This window comes from Aythya ferina (assembly GCF_964211825.1).
Source record: "Aythya ferina genome assembly, chromosome: 2".
NCBI lineage: Eukaryota > Metazoa > Chordata > Aves > Anseriformes > Anatidae > Aythya > Aythya ferina.
In genome coordinates this window covers 115,641,508-115,662,766 of record NC_140297.1, presented here as the reverse complement: position 1 = coordinate 115,662,766, position 21,259 = coordinate 115,641,508, and the positions used below count along the sequence as shown (strand labels likewise).

Genomic DNA, 21,259 nt, shown 5'->3' with positions numbered 1-21,259 from the left:
CTTGAGTAGCTGTTTGAGTTACTTTTTTTATTATTATTATTATTTAATAACTGACTGCCCTTACTTTATCAGTTGAATCATGTCCTTATGAGCACTTTCACTAATGGCTGTTTACTGCTGTTCTCATATTTTTTGCTGTTTTGCAAACTTTGGATGTCTGTTTCTCTAAGGAGGAAGACAGATCAGCTGTTTATCTGGCAATCTGGGATTGCCTTAAACATGCTGATCTTGAGCCTTCTTCTCTTGAAAGTATTTTCTTCTTCACTGCAGCGTCTTCTTAAGATAGTAGTTATTTCCAGTACTGCATAAAACTGATTAAGATTCTTCATATTCTTCTGGCCTTAATCCTGAATTATCTTATTTTTTCTTATATTTCTTCCTTTTTGATACATTACTGGAATGTGTGCATTTGCGTAGTGTCCATGTGACATTTGCATTGACCTTTATCCTGTCCTTCATTCCTTTATTTTTTTTCATTCCAAAAAGAGAACTAGCAGGCAATATCTCTCATGATGTAAGACAGCTAGAGAAAATAGACCACTGGTTTAATTTTTCGGTAATGCAGTGCATTCCCCCTTGTTTTCCTGAGATAACTTTTGTTCATTTGCACATGAAACTTTAGAGGAAGGACTTTACTCACCTAAATGTAGGTAAACTGACTTTTACTTACCTAAACTTACTAATTTACTCATCTAAACTTAAAGTCTAAACTTAGACTATATAAAGAACCTAAAGTCTATATAGAAGAGACACACATCTTCAGAAATGCATTCAAGGTGGGGATGCAAATGAGCTGTTCTGAATTGCTCTCTGGAGGATCCTCCCTCAACGTGTCGATGGCATAGGTAGACTTTGTGCATATTAAGTGACTAGCAGTAGGCAATATTAATAAGTACCCTGAGAGTGCTTTTTTTGGGTACCAATTCAAGGCTGCACATTTTTTTATTTTTTTATACCTATCAGTGTGAATAACACATCTAATGCATCTATTTTTAAAATGCACAATCACAGATTTCATCTTTCTACATATTAATTCTGTACTTTCATATACACAGGCCTTTGTGATCTCTGAACCCTCTGGCTGCACATTGGCATGTTATCCTGCTTCCATAATTTCTAAATATCTTTCGTGCTCACTTATTGCCATATTATTCTTCAATTACTTTGTTTTCTAATCAAAATGAGAACAGAGATCAAACTCCTGTTGATTAGGTTAGAAGATCGTTAAGACAGTGACTTTTTTTTAAGGCCTCCAACCAAGCTTTTTCGTATTTTGTGCTATCGTGGAATTGCTAAGACACAAAGTCTGCTTGGAAGATCTTACTGAAGGTGCTGAAGATCTGTTGAAATGTCCAAAGAGGGAAATGAGGATGTCAGCAAACATTTTTAAAAATAACCACTTTTTTTCAGCCATTGGCTTTTTTATTATTATTATTATTTATTTATTTGAAATAATGAAAATGTATAGGAACTAATATTTTCAGGACCAAATGCAAGAAAGTATTCAGAAGGCAGGTATATTGGAATCATTTCTTTGCACTCATCCCTGAAAATGAATGTATAGATTGTGAATGTCTCCTTTTATCTCCTTAAGAATGTTAAACTTCTTTTTGATTATAGTGAAACCAAATGAATAATATGAATACATACAAATGAATACATAGATATGTTTATTTAGAAATAGTTTTTATCCTAAATGAAGTATTTAGTTTGCTGACAAATGGAGTGAAAACACACAATCTGTCAATTGAGATCTTAATAACTAACTCTTGACTGGTAAAATGAGGCTGAAGCAGAGTGATTTTGATTTTCATGATAAATATGAAATGACTATTGAATTAAAAAACTGAAATGCCTCTTCTGCTTTATTGGTTTCAGTTGCAGCTTTTTCACATAAGTGTAGCATTTAAGCCATAGTGCTGACTGTGTTGACCCTAGATGTAGATGATAAAAATGAATTTCCTTTAGAACCTTTACTGACTTAAGAAGATACAATTGTCCATATACTCTGCAATGGTGGCAGTGTTAGCATTGCAGATATATTAATATCAGCGATGTCATAATTGCTGATATTAAAAAATAAATGCCAAAATTTAAGCATGAGTAGCTGTGAATCTGTATAACTTGCTTTTTTGCTTCATTGAAGTGTTGAATAGTTAAATAATGAGGAATAGATTGTTTATTTAAAATATTGAAGTTTCTTAGCACTGTTAAAGTAAGTAGGGTAGTATGTTTTCCAAAATATATAAAGCCATATATACAACTATATAAATCAGCCAGCCACCACTTAAACAAACCACTATTTTAAACTGGACAATATGTCCTTTTTGTAAATGGAAAATGTGGATGACAAAGGTGATCCTATTCCTTTAGCATGTCTGTGATGAAAAAGCCTTTTTAATTTACGTCTTTCTATTTAGATTGGGAATGTCAAGAGGGGAATCTATGAAACTGACGGCAGTGCAGAACAATGATGAAGATGAAAGCAATTCTTTGTGTGGATCTTCTGGCACACCTGGTCCTTCTAAGCAAGCAACCATTGAAGACCATGAGCAGAAAGGCACTAAAATTTCACCATTGCCAGAGAAAGAGTGTTGTCCACCTCTTTGTAATATGGAACAGGTTCCTGTCAAGGATCTAATGGCAGACTCAGAGGATATACTGATACCTGAAGAATCAATTATTCAGGAGGAGATTGCAGAAGAGGTTGAGACAAGTATTTGTGAATGCCAGGAGGAGAACCATAAAACAGAGCAAGAGTTTTCTGAGGAGTCAGTTAGTCCAGCTGGCACAAATGAAGAAACAGAGGCAGTGCAGCTTGCAGATAGCACTGAGTCCTGTGTCATGATGAATGATGTAACTGATACTGTATCTCATGTTGAAATTAAAGTGGAGTTGAAGTCAGAATGCCCTCAGGAGGACATGTCAGTTGTGATAGATCAGCTGGAGGATTGTGTATCACCAGCACGATCAGCTTCATCCACAAACTCTGTCAGTGATACAGCAGAGAAGGATTCTGAGTCTACAAAAGAGCTAATTGCTCCAGAAATGCAAAATGCTGCTCTGGAAGGCTCCTTGTTCACTGGTGGGGGCATTGCAGTGGATATGGAGCTTCAAAGTGACCCCGAGGAACAATCATCTGAGAATGCTTGTATTTCTGAGACTTCTTTTTCCTCTGGAAGTCCAGAAGGACCATGTGTTTGTATTGCGTCTCCTGGAGGAGACACTCAATCAACTTCAGAGGAACCCTGTACTCCAGCATCTCTTGAAACAGCTTGTTCATCTGAAGTGTCCAGTACTGAAAACATTGAAGGTGATATTCAGCAAAAGGCCACTGATGAAAACTTGCATACACCTTTAATGTCAGAAATCTCTCCAATGTCCACCTCTCCTGTAACCTCAGAAGCATCTCTGATGTCTAATTTACCTTTAACGTCAGAGGCATCACCAGCTTCAAATTTACCTTTAACATCAGAAACATCTCCAATGTCTGATTTACCTTTAACATCTGAAACGTCTTCAGTATCTTCTGTTCTTCTGACTTCAGAAACATCTGTTGCAAATAGTTTGCCTCTTCCATCAGAAACATCTCCAGTTTCTAATTCCCCAACCAATGAAAGACTTATTTTGCAACAACGGAAATCACCAAGTCTGTTGGAAGACTCCCTCCCCACTTTGAAAGAAGAAAGCTCTACCATTCCTAAGGTGGTTCAAGAAGAGAATTTTGTTGTTCAGCCAAAGCAACTTCAGAGTGCACCTGAAAATTTGAAAGTTGGTCCACTAACAATTATGCCTGATACTTCAGCATTGGAAGAGCCCCAAAGCAAAAACCTCAGTCATCAACCATGTAAGTCACATTCCGAAATGGAGAAATCCTACATTGCTTCCATCCCAGACCACTCCTCTCCAGAGGTGATCACGATTAAAAATCACAGTATTCAGCAACGAGGTGACAAGAAAGGTACGCTCTTGCCATCGGAGGTAGCTGTCTTACCAGAAGGATCAGTGGGCAAAAGTATTGAGCTGCTTCCATCAAAGCCACATGAAAAACTATATACCTCATCTCTAGAAAAATCTTCATTCTCTGAAGTGTGCAGAAGTAAATCTCACAAGTTAACAGGCAGCAGCCAAAGCCGACTGGAGAGTTCACATTCTTCCAAGTCATTAGAACCCACAAAATCACCTGAAGTGAGGAATGAAAGCAGAGACCCAGAGATCCCAAAGAGGAAAACAGCAGAACAGCACGGTTTTGGAATCTGCAAAGAGAAGAGAGCTAGAATAGATGATGATCAGCCTAATCGTAATGCTTCATCAACAAGTCCTTCTGAGAAAGATCAGCCACTCAGAGAAGAACCCCGAGTTCCACCCCTTAAGGTAAAGTAATGAAAAAACAGCTGACTCGGAAACTAAAAGTTTATCTCCTTCCTGCTGACTGCATGCAGACAAAATGCATGTTGGGTTTTTGTGTAGATGTGAGGGGCCTTAGTAGTGACCTTTTTAGTTTACTATTCCTACCGTGCCAAATTACTTCTTATGTAAATACCTGTAGTTGTTCAGCCAAGGTTGTAGCTATAAAACAGCTTTTGTGTGAGGGAAAGTTTTCTGAGATCTATGGCTTAATCTAATTCAAGAGCTTCCATTGTTTACACAGTACTACTTGTCTTTCTTTCTAATTGTCCAATTGTATTGTCTGCTTGTTCTCCCACAGATGACTTCTTCAGCAAGCATGAATAACAAATGTTACCATACCCATACTATACCCATAGCCCTGGGGGGGGAGGCGGGGTGGGGAAAGTACCTTCATCCATCCAGAGAACCTAGAGTCAGAATACTTGGAGATCCCTTTGCAAACCCAGGGCTTGGGATAGGCTGAATTGTAAGATTTCACTCCAGAATTAATTAGAAGCAGAGACCTGGCCATCAGGAGGAAGTATCTGATATATGTATAAATAGCTATTGATGGCAAAGCAAAAGATAAAAGAGATACAGCATCTAAGCAAATGTTTATATGTATCATTCTTTTGTGTGAGAAAATATATTCCAGTTGAAAAGCTTTTTTTAAAAAACAAACAAACAAACAAACAACAAAAAAAAAACAACTGGGAGATCTGTAGATTTAGTCATATATAGCCTCAGTGTTTTGACCCTTTTAATTTTCTACATGATGACATCAGCCAAGTTTTAGATCCAATTTGCTGAATTTAAGCCACTGACTTTGCAATACTAGTTCCTGATTATTCAGAAATGTTCTTTTCTGCATTTATTTTTAACTGCTGCAATCACTGAAAATTGTTAATGTGGCCAGGAGGGCAAATAGGCTAACTGTTTTAATCACTACTGCAGCAGCTTATTTCAACTAATTTATTTTTATGATCAGTGATGCAATTGAGATTGTCTCTTCTAACTTAGTGATATTCTTTCATATTTGGACAGTCTCCATCTAGCCTAATGAATTCTAACCATTTTCTAAACACAAAGGAAAGTAGATCACTAGGGAAGAGAAAAAGTTGTAACTATAATAAGAAAAACAGTCAAACACTTAAAGTTTTTAGCAATTCTGGTGATACAAAGCAGAAAACGAAAAAAATGCTACTGAAACAACAAGCAGAATGCTTTTAAGTAATTGTGAGCAAATACGTTAACACAATTTTTAATTGAACTGCTAAACAGCGGAAGAGGAAATATGATGATGAAAAACATTAGTTAAAAATAATGACTTATGTAATGTGACATCTGAAAAAAAAGTGATAACCAAATTCAGAATTGGCCTTCTGATGGGTGCTTAGTGGCATGAATAAAATGAAGTGAATCTCATTCCAGTTTCCTTGGAAGAGGCTTTCACAAAGCCTCACAGTGTTAGGCATTAGTGTTTATTCATTAGCCAGAAATTTAACCGCTAGGAAGAGTGAAGTATTCCAGCCCTCCACATGAGCCCACCAGTTGGGCCGTGTGAAGAGACACTGCCCTGGTCTGTGCCATAAAAATGGCTATATGTTACAATACCATCTTTATATCGATTTTCACTGGTCTTTTAAGGAAAATCAGATACTGTCAGTCTTGCACAGTCATATCAAACAAATCTCCCCTAAGCCTCCAGCCAGCGAATGAGGATACTGAAACATGTCAGGCATTTCCAAAAATAATTTTGGACAATCATTTCTGTGATTATTTTTTTAATGTAACAAATATTTAGCTTTTGGGTTATCTCTCCAATAACCCCCAATGCTTTGTTATTAAAAGCGAAAAAAGAACCCCAGTTCCCCCTAATCATTGTGCTGTAAGGCTCTCACTTCCTGTCATACCTTATGACTACTGTAGCTACAAAAACTACCTACCTTTCTTCTCAGATCTTTTCAGAAGAGATGTGATAGCACTAACCACTAAGTCCCACACTTATTGTAAGAGGTATCTCAGGGATATACTAAAGCAGGTCTCTTGAAACTGGGAGTGAGGAAGGGAACGGTGTATCCTTGACGATTCACTTGTCTTATACCGCTACTTTAAACTGCTCTGTGGTGTAACATGAAAAACAGGCTCATTGGCGATACAGCTACATCCTATCCAAAGGCAAGATTTGTCACCTGATATATAAGGAAAGACTGGCAGTTCCTAACAGCTTAGTCATTGGAGACCAAGGAGCAAAAGCACTACATGACTATTACTTTTTCACACATTTTCTGCAAATGCTCAGTAGTGGGCATTTTCCCCAGTATCAGTGCATCAGGCTTGTTGATCTTCTCAGTTAGATACACTGCAGATAAAACAGGTCTGACAAATTGTGTCAGATAAGCATCATGTTGTCATCCAGTTCAATTTTTCTTCCTGTCAAAAGGATCAGTGTGAGTAGGCCAATACAGGTGTCAGATATTCATTCTGGAAGATGATAAAATACTGCAGTGTAAATATCATTACTTTTTAGCATTTTTCTGTCCAGCTGCACTGAGTGGTAACTTCCTTCATTACATTGCTCTGACCCTTTTAAGAGACAGATGGTGACTGTAGTGAGTTATGATCTCATTCGAATTATTGTTTTGTTTCTTCCTTTAGATTCAGCTTTCAAAAATTGGACCGCCTTTTATTATCAAGAGCCAACCTGTTTCGAAACCAGAACCTCGAGTTTCCCCAAGTACATCAGTCAGCAGTGGAAGAAACACTGGGGCTAGAACTCTTGCGGATATCAAAGCAAGAGCTCAGCAAGCAAGAGCCCAAAGAGAAGCTGCAGCTGCAGCAGCCGTGGCAGCAGCTGCAAGCATAGTCTCTGGAGCAATGGGGACCCCATGCGAAGGTGGGAAGACAAGAACACTGGCGCACATCAAGGAGCAAACAAAGGCCAAGCTATTTGCAAAGCATCAAGCCAGAGCTCATTTACTCCAGACTAATAAAGAATCAAAGTCACAGTTCAACTCAAAGGAAAGTACCTCATCTCTAGAGATACCAGCTTCTACTGATACAAAGATTGAAGGTTCTACCGGTGTCATTATAGTTAATCCTAACTGCAGGTCCCCTAGCAACAAGTCTGCTCATCACCGTGAGACTACCGCTTTATTGCAGCAGTCGCTTAACACAGCTACATTACCAGAAACTGCTACTGAGATACCCGTTCACAGTTCTGATGAGAATATACCTATGCCACAGTTGTGTGAGAAAATTATTTCATCTACCTCTACTGAAAGTAACAGTGTGCCAGTGCTTTATAATAAAAATTCAGTCTCTGTGTCTGTTTGCAGCACTGCTATGTCTGGAGCAATTAAAGAACTTTCTTTTGCAAGTTCTGTTGATAAATCCTCTGTTTTAATGTCTGTTGACAGTGCAAACACAGCAGTTTCAGCTTGTAATATAAATATGCTGAAATCCATCCAGGGGGCTGATACTCCATGCATAGCCGTTGGACCAAAATGTATTGATAACAGTAACGTACCAGTTTCCATAGACAGTACGGTCTTATCAAACTCCATCGATGACAAAAGGTTGCCAATATCAAGTAGCAATGCGAACAATGCAGTCTCCAGTCATTATGCCACTGTGCCAGCTTCATCTATTGCAAATAACTTGCCAAATCATCTCCCTGGTAGTTCTGTACTGATTCCACCAGTGGGGACTACCAACAGATTTTCTTCTGATAAGATAGCCATAACTGGGTGTAACGAGCAAAGCACTGTCTCCATCCACACTACTGCTAGGTCAGCTTTAAGTTGCAGTGAGGCTGTTGCAGTAGCAGATTCTGTTGCAAGGCCACCCATTTCAATGTTTACTGGTAACATGGTGACAATAAGCTCCTATGATAATGCTACTAAATTAAACGCTGATCTCTTAGACAAAAGCTCCGGAGCACGAAGCCGCGTGGATCTCTCGGGTAAATCTCAGCCAGTGAGCTATACGCAAACTGCCATGAATAGGTCTATACCTTGCAAAGTCATTGTTGACCACACTACAAATCTGAATTCCAGTCTGTCACTTTCTTCTTCTATTGAAAATGCAGACAACAGCACTGACCTGCAGAGCAGACCTGTACGGACAGAAGCTGCCTTACAAAGTATAACCTGTCCTCAGGTGTCTGTAATAAGCAGGCCCGAAGTAGTTTCTAATGAAAGCCTTGAGCACAGTTCCAGCTTTATCACCATTACAAAGCAAGACAGCAAGAACTTGCAGGCAGGTTGTTCAAGTCTTCGAGAAGTGCCTCTTGCTCCCCAGGATAAATTAATTGAGGTGGTTACTCCCAGCCAAGGTTTTGCTGAGCAGTTAAGAGGTCCTTCGGCATTTAAAAATGAAGCAGATGCTGCCTGTGCCAGTCAGTATAACACTAACAATAGAATTTGTTGGCATGATGAAGAGGCAATGAGCACAGACCAGCCAGTGGTCAGCCATCTTAACACCAGTAAGCATAAGGAATACGCAGAGCAAAACTGCTTAAAAAGTGTCAAAACCGAACCTTCCAGTTACACACAGATGTCAGAACTGCAATCCAGGAGTCTTTTGACGAGCCTAGCTGTTCCTGTTAAATCAGAAACCACCGAATCTGACAAGTGTTTCAGGATGGACACGGAGGACTTCACAGGCCCTGAAATGGCGGCCCAGCCTGCAGAAATCGCCCCGAGTGCACAGCCGACGCAGACCGCCAAGGCCCCCATGGCAGATTCCATGGAAGACTCCCTGTCTCTGACCACAGAGACCCTAAAAAGAGTCACGAGTGCTGGGGGCTCAAGCTGTCGCCTCTCATCGGTGGAGGCCAACAATCCTTTAGTGACACAGTTACTGCAAGGCAATCTGCCTTTAGAGAAAGTGCTGCCGCAGCCCAGATCAGGAGCCAAACTAGAAATTAACAGGCTTCCCTTGCCTTTGCAAACTACCTCAGTATGTAAAACAGCAGTGTCCGAGAGAAATATTGGTGAGCATCCTTCCAACTCTCCTAACCCAGATGGTAAAGGATTTGCAGCAGGCAGCATAGCCCCGCTACAAATCAGAAAGCGTGAAAACCATCCGAAAAAGAGGATGGCCAGGACTGTAGGGGAACACGCTCAAATTAAATGTGAGCCTGGGAAGGTGTCAATGGACACAGATGTTAAAGTGGCTCCTTGTGTAATTAGTTCCAGCATGAACCAGCTAGGGCATGGTCAGCCATTTAAACAAGAGTGGCTGAACAAACACGCCATTCAGAGCCGCATCGCTCACAGCCCAGAGATCAAGCAGCAGAAGAGGCCGTTGCCTTCGTGCAGTTTCCAACAGAGCTTGTTTCACATTGATAAAAACGGCAGCTTTCACGCAGAAGCTAGTACCTCACACAGACAGCATTTTTACCAAATGTCCATGGCTGCAAGAGGCCCAATTCCTACGGCAGCTTTGTTGCAAACTACTTCAAAAGGCCCACCTGGCTGCAATGCGTTTGCTTTTAGCAGACACCTGGAACAGAAGGGCTTGGGAGACGTGAATATTTCTACAGCGGCTCACCAGCTGAGGCTAGGAAGTGTGTTTTCCCCCAGTATTCAAATTAAGGAAGGTGATGACATTGCCAGTGCCTCTCAGACTCTCCAGAGTAAAACGTTAGTGCACCCCCTCCCTCCACCCCCACCCCTGCCCCCTCCTCCTCCTCCTCCTCACCCAAATGCAGACGTCCCCTCTGATCAAAAACAACCGACAGTTACTATGGAAACCACTAAAAGACTTAGTTGGCCTCAGCCAGCAAGCATCTGTAGCAATATAAAATCCGAACCCATTTCTTTTGAGGAAGGTTTAAGCAGCAGCTGCGAACTGGGCATGAAGCAAGCTTCCTATGATCAGAATGAAGTGAAAGAACAGTTAAAAGCATTTGCATTGAAAAATGCAGATTTCTCTTCCTATTTACTCTCTGAGCCACAGAAGCCTTTTACCCAACTTGCTGCTCAGAAAATACAGACGCAGCACCCACAGCAGCAGCCGCAGCAGCCGCAGCAGCCGCAGCAGCAGCAGCTCTGTGGAAGTTACCCAACAATACACTTCGGTAGCACAAGCTTCAAAAGGGCAGCATCTGCAATTGAGAAATCGATTGGGATTTTAGGAAGTGGCTCGAACGCTGCCGCGGGCCTGTCTAACCAGAGCGCGCAGATGCCGGTTCAAAAATTTGCTGACAGTAGCAATGCCGATGAACTGGAACTGAAATGCTCCTGCAGGCTGAAAGCCATGATCGTGTGCAAAGGCTGCGGAGCCTTCTGTCATGATGACTGCATAGGGCCTTCCAAACTGTGTGTAGCTTGCTTGGTTGTACGGTAGAGACTGTCAAAGATGCAGTATCCCTTGTCAGCCTGGGAGAGCAGGTGGAGGGATTGGAACGGTGTAGGCCAATGACAGTTTGCAATTAGTCGATTGGGTTTTTATTTTTATTTTTTTCCCCTCATGGTGCTTTCAGAATTTAGCTATTGTGGCATGAGTGCCATTCCCAGGAAAGAAGAGGAAACCTCTAGGATTAGTTTAAAAAAACTGACAGCATTGTCACTGAAGCTTCTGTGAGTTCTCATGTTGTGAGAAAGAAAAAGAGACAAAAAGGCATTAATGCATGTCATCCCTAGCTTGTATTTATTTGCACAAAGTGCAGCACATTTTTCCCCACTTTTCGATGGTTGATAGTACCTGCTGGTTAAAGATCAGTGGAAGAATAACTCTACAGGCAGTGGAGTAGCTATGCAGAATGAATAGCACGCCGAACACTGACCGCCTGTCTTGAGCAGCGAGGTGGAAAGGTGTGGGCCATCAGCCATGGTAGCTTCCTAGTTGCTTTGCAGTTTTTATGCTGATACAATTATTTTCTTCAACAGACTTCCACTATTAGGGCTAAAATACAGTCCCTTCACGTAGCGATAAAGGAGGAATTTGGATCACTAGAGGAGTTTCCTCACTTGTCTTGCCAGGGTTTATGGAACTGAAATCTTGCTTATCATCTCTTCTCATTGATTCCTTGAGAAAGATTTGTATCTGTGATGGGTTAGTGGGACCAGCACTGGAATCACATTGCCTTCAGTAGAGTCTGGAAAAAGTAACCTCTGCTGGGGCTTAGAAACCTCTTTCCTGTTTCCTACTCAAATATTCTTTAATTATAGTTGTCTCGCTAATCTGTCCACTTGGTTTGTCAGTCCCAAATATATATATAGGGTCAGACATACGTAATAGATTCTGGATGTTTTAGCCTCTCTGTGGCCTAAAATTGGTGCGTTCTTATGATAAATGAATAAGGAAAGATTCTAGTTGTGTACTGATTGAATACTAGATTACCAGTCATTTTTCCTGTTATATGAGTTAGTTGAAATAACATCTCTCAGAGTTTTGTCATTTAAAGTCATTCTTAAAATTACTTACAGCACTATTATTTTATTTTATTTTTTCCTGAAAGGAATTCAGACCCCTTACTCTACCTTTTAGAAATCTGAAGCAAAAAAGGCTTTTTTTTTTTTTTTTTTTTAAAGGGATACTGCATCTTTAAAGTGATTTTCAATATTTATCCAGTACTGTATTTACATTTAGGACTATAGCTGCATTCCAGATTTGTTAGCCACTGTAACAGCAGAGAAAAATAAAAATAAAAATGGGGCCCTATTCACCTATAAGGAAAATATTTAAAGGGATAAAGCACATGCAGTTGCTGGGGAGATGAAAATACCTTGTTGTTTGTTTTTATTCCCACTTCAAGAAAACAAAATGTGGAGTGCAAGTTGTCCATCTACCAAGTGCAAGTTGTGGTTGGGTCTGCCCAAATGTGAGCATCAGAGAGAAATGTTATTTTTACCATTACAGTAGAACCTCACTAACCTAAACATCTTTCAGTCTGCTCAAGAAAACTGGTTTTCTTTCCATTATTCTCAAATAGCAAATGTATCAGCTGTAATAATGTTTGGATTTCAGCTTTAAGTATGTAATACTGCATTTACTGTGGCATTCCGAAATATTATAGTGAATGAATTTAGAAAGTTAATGAGTTTAGGAAACCAGTATACCACATTTTACACCATACTTGTTTTTTTTTTTTACATGATCTTGGTTTGTGTAGTTACTGGTCTCTACTTACAGCTGTAACTGGTCTCCTTGACACTGGTATTAGTGAGGTTCTACTGAATAGAGGAACCACATTTATTTTCTTGTGTGACCATTTTCACAAAAATGATAAATGCCATTTATTGTCTTAAAAGTGAGCTGGAATATCTACAACATACATTCCTGTCATAGGAAGCTCTATGGTGCACCTTGATGTTCTCTTTTATTGTAATTAGCAACATATCAATATTATTTTTGACACTGTGTGATACAAAGGCCATTTATAATTACACTAACAAATTTGTTGCTGATACAATAATATATTTTTTCTATACAAAAGTGCTCCTTAATGTGAAATGTGATTTTAAAAAATGGCTTCTCAGCACTTTCAGGTCTTCTGGTAGGAAGATATGCCAGCCAAGAAAAAGCCCAAAAGCAACCATATGAAAATTAACATTCACTGCTATGCCAGCTCCTGTGAAAAAAAAAAAAGAAAAAAAAAAAAAAAGAAAAGTGACTGGAAAATACTCATGAATAAGCATGAGTATAGCCAGTTAATGCATATCAAATTCGTATTTGAGGAGCCTTTGTATCGGAATTGTATTGCATTGTATTTATACTTGATATAGGTAGAATACTTCTATTTAAAATGAAGAGAGCAACCAGTCTTAGACTTCTAATAACCTGTGTTTATATAAGCCTGCTGGGAATCCTTATTTCTAGCTCAGGTTTTCATGTCCACAGCACATAAGTCAGTATTTTTTTGTACTTGCATCTCATACTATTTCTTGTATTGACTGACATAATACAGAAATAAATTCCGGCCACAGGAAAAAAAAAAAATTACTTTGTTCAAACGATAAGAGTGTGACTAATGTGGTAGGTAATTCATTCATGTCATACTGTCATTTTTGTATCAGGATTGCAACTTGCATGTGTGAGGTCATGATAAAATGTTATTTAAAGTGGCATTAGACTGAATGGTGCTATGTTATATTACACCACTGACCAAACTCTTCCATAATGCAGTTCCACTCATTTCATTCGTCAGTCACTGGAGTTGCACCAGGAATAAATTTGACCAATTAGTTAGCTACAGTCATGAAGTATTGTTACAGATAATAGTTTTAGGTTATTGAAATATTTAAAAGCAACTGCGGTGATATAGGAGCCTGACTAAATCCTAGTAGGACTGAAAATCTTACCTGGATTCTCAGGTCACACAAATGCTTGGGGAAAAGTGACCCATGATCTTGAAGAAGAACACAGTCACCTTTCAAAGTAAATTTTGAACGACTCCTTTTTTTTTTTTTTTTTTTTTTAATTGTCCAGGCTTCAGGCCCAATATCATTCTGTTTTCTAATGACCATGCAGTTCGCACCAATAGGTGTTAACAGTTTATGCACTGAAAAGTGGTGAAAGAATTGCTTAAGAACACAACACTCTGTGTTTATGTGTGCGTACATATGTGTCCCGATGTGCAGCATGTATAAATTACTTTTTTTTTTTTTTTAAAAAACCTCCAAAATTGTTCCCCCACTCCTACCCCTGGAACAGCACTTTTGGGTGAGAGGGAGAAACGCTCCTTTTTTTCTTTCCTCCCTCTTTTTTTTTTTTTTTTTAATTGCATACCTGTGAGATATGCAGATAACATTAGGGCATTTGCAGTGTGTGTGTTTGTGTGTTCCTGTTCTGAACTAATTTTCCAAGCAGAAATTCCCTTTGAAATAATGTAAAAAAGAAAAAAAGGAAAAAAAAAAAAAAAAAAGAAGAAGAAAAAAAAAGAGAGATGGTGAACTGGATGCTCCCTGTTTGCATTTTATTTACCTGCTGAGGTCTAGTACACGAAATAATGTTTAAAAGATAAAAATCAAGGTTGAGCCATAAAGCAGAAGGTATATTCTCTGTACTATAGACTTTTCTTCTTGAGGGTGGTGCATGTTGTCAGGGTAAGCTACAGAACGTGCAGATGGTTTTTCAGGGCCCTGCAATTCCTTGCCCAGTTTTTCAGCTGGTGCATATGGTGCTTTATAATGCAATTTCTGAAGTAAAATTACCTTATGCTGCACCCCCTTCCCCTTATAAACACACGCACAATTTCAGAATAGTTATTGTAGCCTCTGGTTGAGCAGTTTCTCCAAGGTGTGGTGAAGTACCAGGATAAACACTCCAGACAAGCTGAGAAATGTCACCGAAAAGGATCATTTTAGCTGATACACAGGAAGGGCCCTGCTCCAAACACTGAATGACTCCTACAGCCTCCTGGCAGCAGCACAGCTGGTCGTCTTCTGGGGCTCTGCAGGACACAAGAGGGGGGAGACCAACAAAATATTCAGTGGCTTTATCATGGACCTGTGTAGCTAAATGTTTCTGAATCTATGAAATCCTGTTGTCTTCGGTCATCATGCTTTGTCACTGTAAAACCACCACCAACAACAAAAGCATTTTTTTAGTCTAATTTAAGGAGCTGCTTCTTTTATAGCACATAATATTTCGCTTTGTACTATATTTGATAGTTAAAGAATAATTTAGTCCATAGAATAACTTTGTTGTATTTGTACTGTTCATGAATGTTACAAGAAAAGTGCTTTACTTTGTTGCCATAATTCTCTTGTACTGCTGTAAAATATTTTTTCTGCTTTATGGAAATTTAACACAATTCACATTTTCAGTACAGGGTTTTTTGTGTGTATGTATTTTTTTATTTTTATTTTTTTGTCAGTATTCTGAATGTTTACATCTGTTCAACATTAGCCATTCTATGCCTTTATAGGGCAGTATTACTCCTGCAGTATAACAGCAATGTGAAATCCACTCATACTAAACATGCATGATAAATACAGAATTTTGGGGGAGATCCCTAACGTGCATAGGTATTTTTTCTATCCACATTCAGTGAAGTAAATACCCTCCTTCAGTCCTCTACCAAAGAAAATATTATTCCCACAGGACAAGCTCAGAAAATGGTTCTCTGAATCTTCCGAAGGGGGTGTAGTTGATTTCAGCAGGATAGCTACAGTTTAATGCTGTTATGCTTCGCTTTGTTACCCGACTGGATGTGACTGGGTGAAACAAGCATTTTGGCAATTTTTTTGTTTTGAGGCAGTGTTTCGTTTAGAATTCAGGGATCATGCTTTCTTTAATGGTGCTGGTTTTTTGTTTTTGTTTTGTTTTGTTTTTTTTTAAGAAAACATTTTGTTGCCTACAGAAGTGACCATTCACAAAATCATAAATTAAATAAAATAATTTGTCTTCATAACTTCTCTCTTCTCCCTTTCCTTTTCCCCTTTTCTGTCCCTTGACAATAACAACTTGGGCTTCAATATTAAAATATTCTGGAAAAAAAATAAAGAGATAAAATAATATTTGCCATTTGTTTATTTATTTTGAGTTCAGTGCCTTAGGCAGGAGATCCTGCTTGTGCACATCCATTGTATGTACAGGTCAGTGAAACAGAAATGTGAGAGAAAAAGCAGTCCTTTGTAAAGGATTTTTAAATGACAATGATGTACGACATAGTCTGAATGACGTCTGATGTAACTCAAGTATTATCGTCTTATACTAGTAAAATAAACTAGGTGTTGTGTATTAAGTTGTTGTAAGTAGAATAGTTTGTGGATGAAAATAATTATATTGCCTCAGATGGTTAATGTCTGGTGTACCTTAGTGTTTTGCCTCCATCTTCAACCCTCTCCAGAATGCATGTAACAAGTCTGCATCCAGGTGTGCACCTCTGTCATCTCTCATCCCCATGACAGAACAAATTAAATGCCCACAGTGCAGTTATGCATGCAGGGTGACCTGTACAAATTGTATATCTCAGGTAATTTATCCTTGAAGTCTGGAAGGCCTTCCTGAATGAAGTGGAATTGAGTAGCTGTTATGGTGTGTTATTTTGTGTGTGTGTGGTGTGGTTTTTTTTGTTTGTTTGTTTGTGTTTTTTGTTTTGTTTTGTTTTGTTTTGTTTTGTTTTTAAAAAAGAGTTTTCAACATTTTACTCTGCAAAGAGAGCTTTGAGTAGTAGTGGTTTTAGGGTGAAAATGGTGGACTGTGGCAACAAATAGCTTTTTTTCATAGGCCTGCATAGAAATGCTCAGGACCTCTTAAACATCATCTTTTATCCAGCCTCTTATCAATATTTGAACTGTGGTAGCAAATGATGGTCTTGTTCATGGGGATTAGCAGCCAAAATTTATATAACCCAGAAATAAGACAGTACCACCGTCTGTAGTTCAGAATCTGGTGACCCCCCCCCCACACCCTTTTTTTTTCTTTTTTTTTTCATATCTGATGCCCATGCGGCACACTCTTCACCTGGTACTGTCATTCCTCTTATTTAACTTATTTAATTCTGCTTAGATATTTGCATGGAGCTGTGCAAAATCAGGGACCAGTCTGCATCTGACAACTAGTAGCTTTTCAATCTATTTTTTTTTTTTTACAGTTTTTCATTTTAGCAAACTGAATTCAAATCAATTTCTTAGATCTGCTACAGCTAAATATTTACCTTTTGTTTATGTTTCTTCTGTTTACTTTTTAAAATCTGTAAAATGTTTCTGCACATTTATTTCATACTAAAACACATGTATTTGTCTTTTCCGTGCTGTTTCCTAAGGACCTTATAAGTAATAGCAAATTAAGCCATGTGATTTCTTTCCTGTGTGTGTGGTGTGTGCTCTCCTTAGGTCAGCCCAGAGAGACCATATCAGTTCAACCAGCAGATGGCATCAGGAGAAAGCTCCCTGATATGGTCTTAGAGGGAAAAAGAAAAAAAAAAAAAAAAAAAGAAAAAAAAAATTAAAAAAGGAAAAAAGAAAAAAGAAATAAAAATGTCTAATTCTCCAATTTTCTTCAGGAAAAGCGTATAGCATGTAGGAAAGTAGCCATGAATACACAGATTTTCTGGGTTTTTCTTTCCTGCATGTGGAGCTGTAGTCGCAGTGAAAACAAATCCTCCTTCCCAGTCCCACCCTGGTGCTGGAACTTGGCTCTCAATAGGAGCGATGCCCTGAAGCTCGCATCAGCTTTTCCTGCACATGGCAACTTTGGCACCTACCTTTGCAATCTCTGTCTAAGTCCTGCAGTCTATGGAAGTGAAGTATTGGTAAACTGTAAATAATTCTTCCTGGGGCCAGAGCCGGGGCTTTTATTTCTGCTCTTTGCTTTGCCACCCATGGATGAGGAGAGACAGCAACGCAGCTCTGTGTATCGAGGCACTTCACAACTAAACAGGAAGGTATTATCGCTGCTGGGTGTACAGAGGGTGTGTGGTGATCAGACCTGGCCCTTTTCAGATCGCACAGCTCGCAGCTGGCAGACCAACAAATACCAATGCCTTTGTGCACCACCACCGTGGAGACTGCTTTACACAATAAAGGAGGTAGATGGAGTCATGGGCATTGGTAACCACTAGCACCTGCTTGTGGTGTCAGAGTATGTTATCAGGATATCTGTTTTTTAAGGAAACTGAGCCAGATATAGAAATAAAGCAACGTTTGTTGAAATATTTCAGACACCTGGTACTCTCCAAATATATAGTGGGCACCGATGAGAGACGTTTCTTATATCTCAGTTAAATGACAGCCATTTAATTTTAGATATTGAAAGTTCATGTGCCCAGCCTGGGAGGTGTCTGTTGATTCACCAGCACTGATGATTTCTGGAGTTGATTCACATGTCCATGAGGGGAAAAATGCCTGGATGGGACTTTTTAGAAGCTAATGACACCTTGGATAAATGTTATTTTTTTGTGTGTACAGGTCACCTTTTTAAAGCCCTTCTGTTTTGTGTCCTTAGTCCTGGTCTCTTCTTAGAGCTTAGGTCAGCCTTCATAGTCTTTATCACTGTGTCTCTCCAACAAAAAGCTGTTTTCTTCCAATATCTCTGAACATCCTCCTGCATTCTTTGGGGTAGAGGACAGCTTAGGATCCCACATAGAAAAAACACATCCAAAAATAAGCTGAATATATTGGATAATTGACTTCAATTAATAGGAAATCTTGCTATGTTGAGTAAATAAATGCCCATTTATATTAATATAGACATATTTTATGTAGCAAATATTGGGTCTTGCTGTAAACAGTTATTTGCTTCTTATTCTTTCCCAACTGTTCAGATTCACTCTGCAAATCACTTCTCATGACCCTTCATTGTGAGCTGAGCCCACCATCCATGGTGCAGAATCTTTGCAACTAATGGGTACACTTCTGCCTTTTCAAAGAGCATGGTGGAGAGATTTGTGTACAGCACCTCACCCTCCACTTGTTTGCTTATGAATTGTGCAGCATGGTATGGAGCCCTTGGGGAAAAGAATAAAGGTAAAATTAGCTGTGAAGATGTAATAATCCTAAGGTATGCTCCTTGCTTTCCTTTAGGTTATTGACAGGAAAAGTCCAAGCCTCAGATTTTGTAATGATTGTGAGCAGCAGCTGGTCCATAGCAACTAGAATAGACCATTTGTCCTGGGTTTCATCCAGAAGTGAGTATTTACAGTTCAGGAAGTCCAAATAAATGTCCTCAGGGTACCAGGAAAACACAGCCAACCAAGATAGTCTGTCACTGAGAATAAGCATGGATAAGGAGGCAGTCAATATGACTATTGAAAAAAGAACTTTAGTTATGTTTTTGGAACAAGGGATCCTGCCAGTCGTTTTAAAATTTCAACATCTGTGCAGGATTGTGAATATTAATACCACCTTTTGTAGCTCCAAGTTGAGAGAGAAATTTAAATATTTAAGGAAAAACAGACCCACATCTAGCTGATAGCATAACATTATAAAACTTGATGTCTGAGTTCTTAAAAACATCTGTTTGATGGTATTTTACAGTATTTTTGGTTAGAAAATTTAAACATTACTGTATGCTCAGTATTTTTCAAAGTAAGAATCTTTGTTTTGGTTTCCTAAACTAGGAATTTCAGAGCCTTGCTTTAGTTTCCTGTTTCCAAAGATCTTTGCTTGCATTGCTGGACAAGTCTGATTTTTGTTCTACCCTTTGTAAGACAGTTTAAAAAGTAATCTAGAAATACATTCACTGTCACATATTCCTGTTAAGTATGTCCTTTTACCTAGAACAATTAAACTGGGTGGGGAAAATATATAATTGTCTTTTATGTTCCTTTAAAATTAAATGAAAGGGCAGTGAAAATAGCCATGTGATTCAAGGGACTTTATCAAGTATTACTGAGCTTGAGATACCAACCTTCTCCATTTTGCATCTTCTAAATATTCAGAGAAATAATATAAAGATCTTTACGAAGCATGAATGTGACAGTAAAGAAGAATGATATGTACACTGATGCCAATGGTACTTGAATATTTAATAAAAAAAGGATTTATAGAGACTTAGGAAGAAAATGAAATAACCTGTTGGAGGAATAGAGAGAGAGATGTGTGAGGTGTCAGTCACAAGGGGTTGTTCTCTCTGGCATCTGATGATTGTTGCTGAAGTGACATGATGAAAAAACTAATCACATTTAAAAACTACCAAAGGAGGCCGTAAAAATGTTTAAATCAAGACCAAATATTAGGGTATTTCTGGTGCTTAAAAAGAAGGCTGATTTTATTCATGTATTACGGAACCACAAAAATGATATTGTCAGAAATCTGTAGGCCAGCATGCCCTTCTGTCCTACAGTAAGCTGAAATGGTTGCTGACAGTGGTGTCCTCAATTCACTCTTAAGGGCCTCAAGTCACTGAGACAATTTGTTTCAGCTCTTCACTTTCTTACTATTAGAAAGCTTATCCTAATATTTAACCCAAATCTTCCTTGCTGCAGTTTAAACCCATTCAGTCTTATCTATGCTTCACAGACATTGAAAATAACTTTTTCCTTTCCTCTTTCCAGCTGCCTATTAGATAGTTAGGCTGTTAATTTGTCTCTCTTGGTTTTCCATTGTTTAAGCTAAACAAGCCTAATACTCAGCCTTTCTTTATAGGTCATGTTTTCCAACTTCTTATCGTTCTCATTGATCTTCTCCAGAGTCTCTCCAGTTAGTTCAAATCCTCTTTGCCATTCAGTTCCCAGGAGTGAATACCTTATCGCAGCTGAGGCTGAGCAGAGTAGCAGGGGTGTTTTGTATGCTTTATAGGCTAAAATTGTGCTTTGTGTCCCAGAACAGGGTGTTTCATTGTCCGTGCCTGTTTGACTCAGGTTCAGGTTGGCCCTGGTAACCTCTGCATCCTTCCTAATAAAGTTGCTTCTAGCTACTTCTTCCCCATCCTGCATTTGAAAACTAATTATTTCTGTGAAGAACATTCTGTTTATCACCGCTCAATACTGTTCTAAGGTTTTAAATAATAGTTTGAACTTGTCAAGATCATCTCACATTCCAATCTTATCCACCAACCTTATCCCAGGGAGGCATCAGCTGGAAATTCAGAAAAATAGGACCATTGTATCAGAGGATGCTTCATGTTGGAAGGGACCTCAGGAGGCCATGAAGCCCAGCCTCCTGCTCAGAACTCACTGCCCTATCATCCAATTCATCAACTAAAATGCTGGAAGGAACTGGAGCCACGCCAGAACTGACTCCGGTGTGGTTGCCATTATGTGTATGGTTGTATGGTTTTTCACCCACTTTAGATTAACCGACTAACAGTTTCATCTAGACCATATTTTTCCAGTTTACTTATGAAAATGTTATGGAAGTAGTGCTAAAAGCTGTACCAAAACCAAGGCATGACATCTACTGTTTCTCAGTCCACAGCCCTGTTACTCTGTCATGGAAGGAAGCTAGACTGGTTTGACACAGCTTCTTGACAA

General features: G+C 38.9%; 1 protein-coding gene across 5 annotated transcripts in view; it reads left to right on the top strand.

The window, feature by feature from the left end:
- The window catches only part of ASXL3 (ASXL transcriptional regulator 3), a 130,677-nt gene extending 114,532 nt beyond the window's left edge, over positions 1-16,145 (top strand). For all 5 annotated transcript variants that reach the window (XM_084510706.1, XM_084510702.1, XM_084510703.1 and 2 more), the window contains 2 exons: positions 2,421-4,374; positions 7,048-16,145. In XM_084510706.1, coding sequence (XP_084366832.1) covers positions 2,421-4,374; positions 7,048-10,743 — 5,650 coding nt within the window. In that variant the 3' untranslated portion in view covers positions 10,744-16,145. The remainder of the gene's footprint in view (positions 1-2,420; positions 4,375-7,047) is intronic.
- Positions 16,146-21,259: the final 5,114 nt, after the last annotated feature.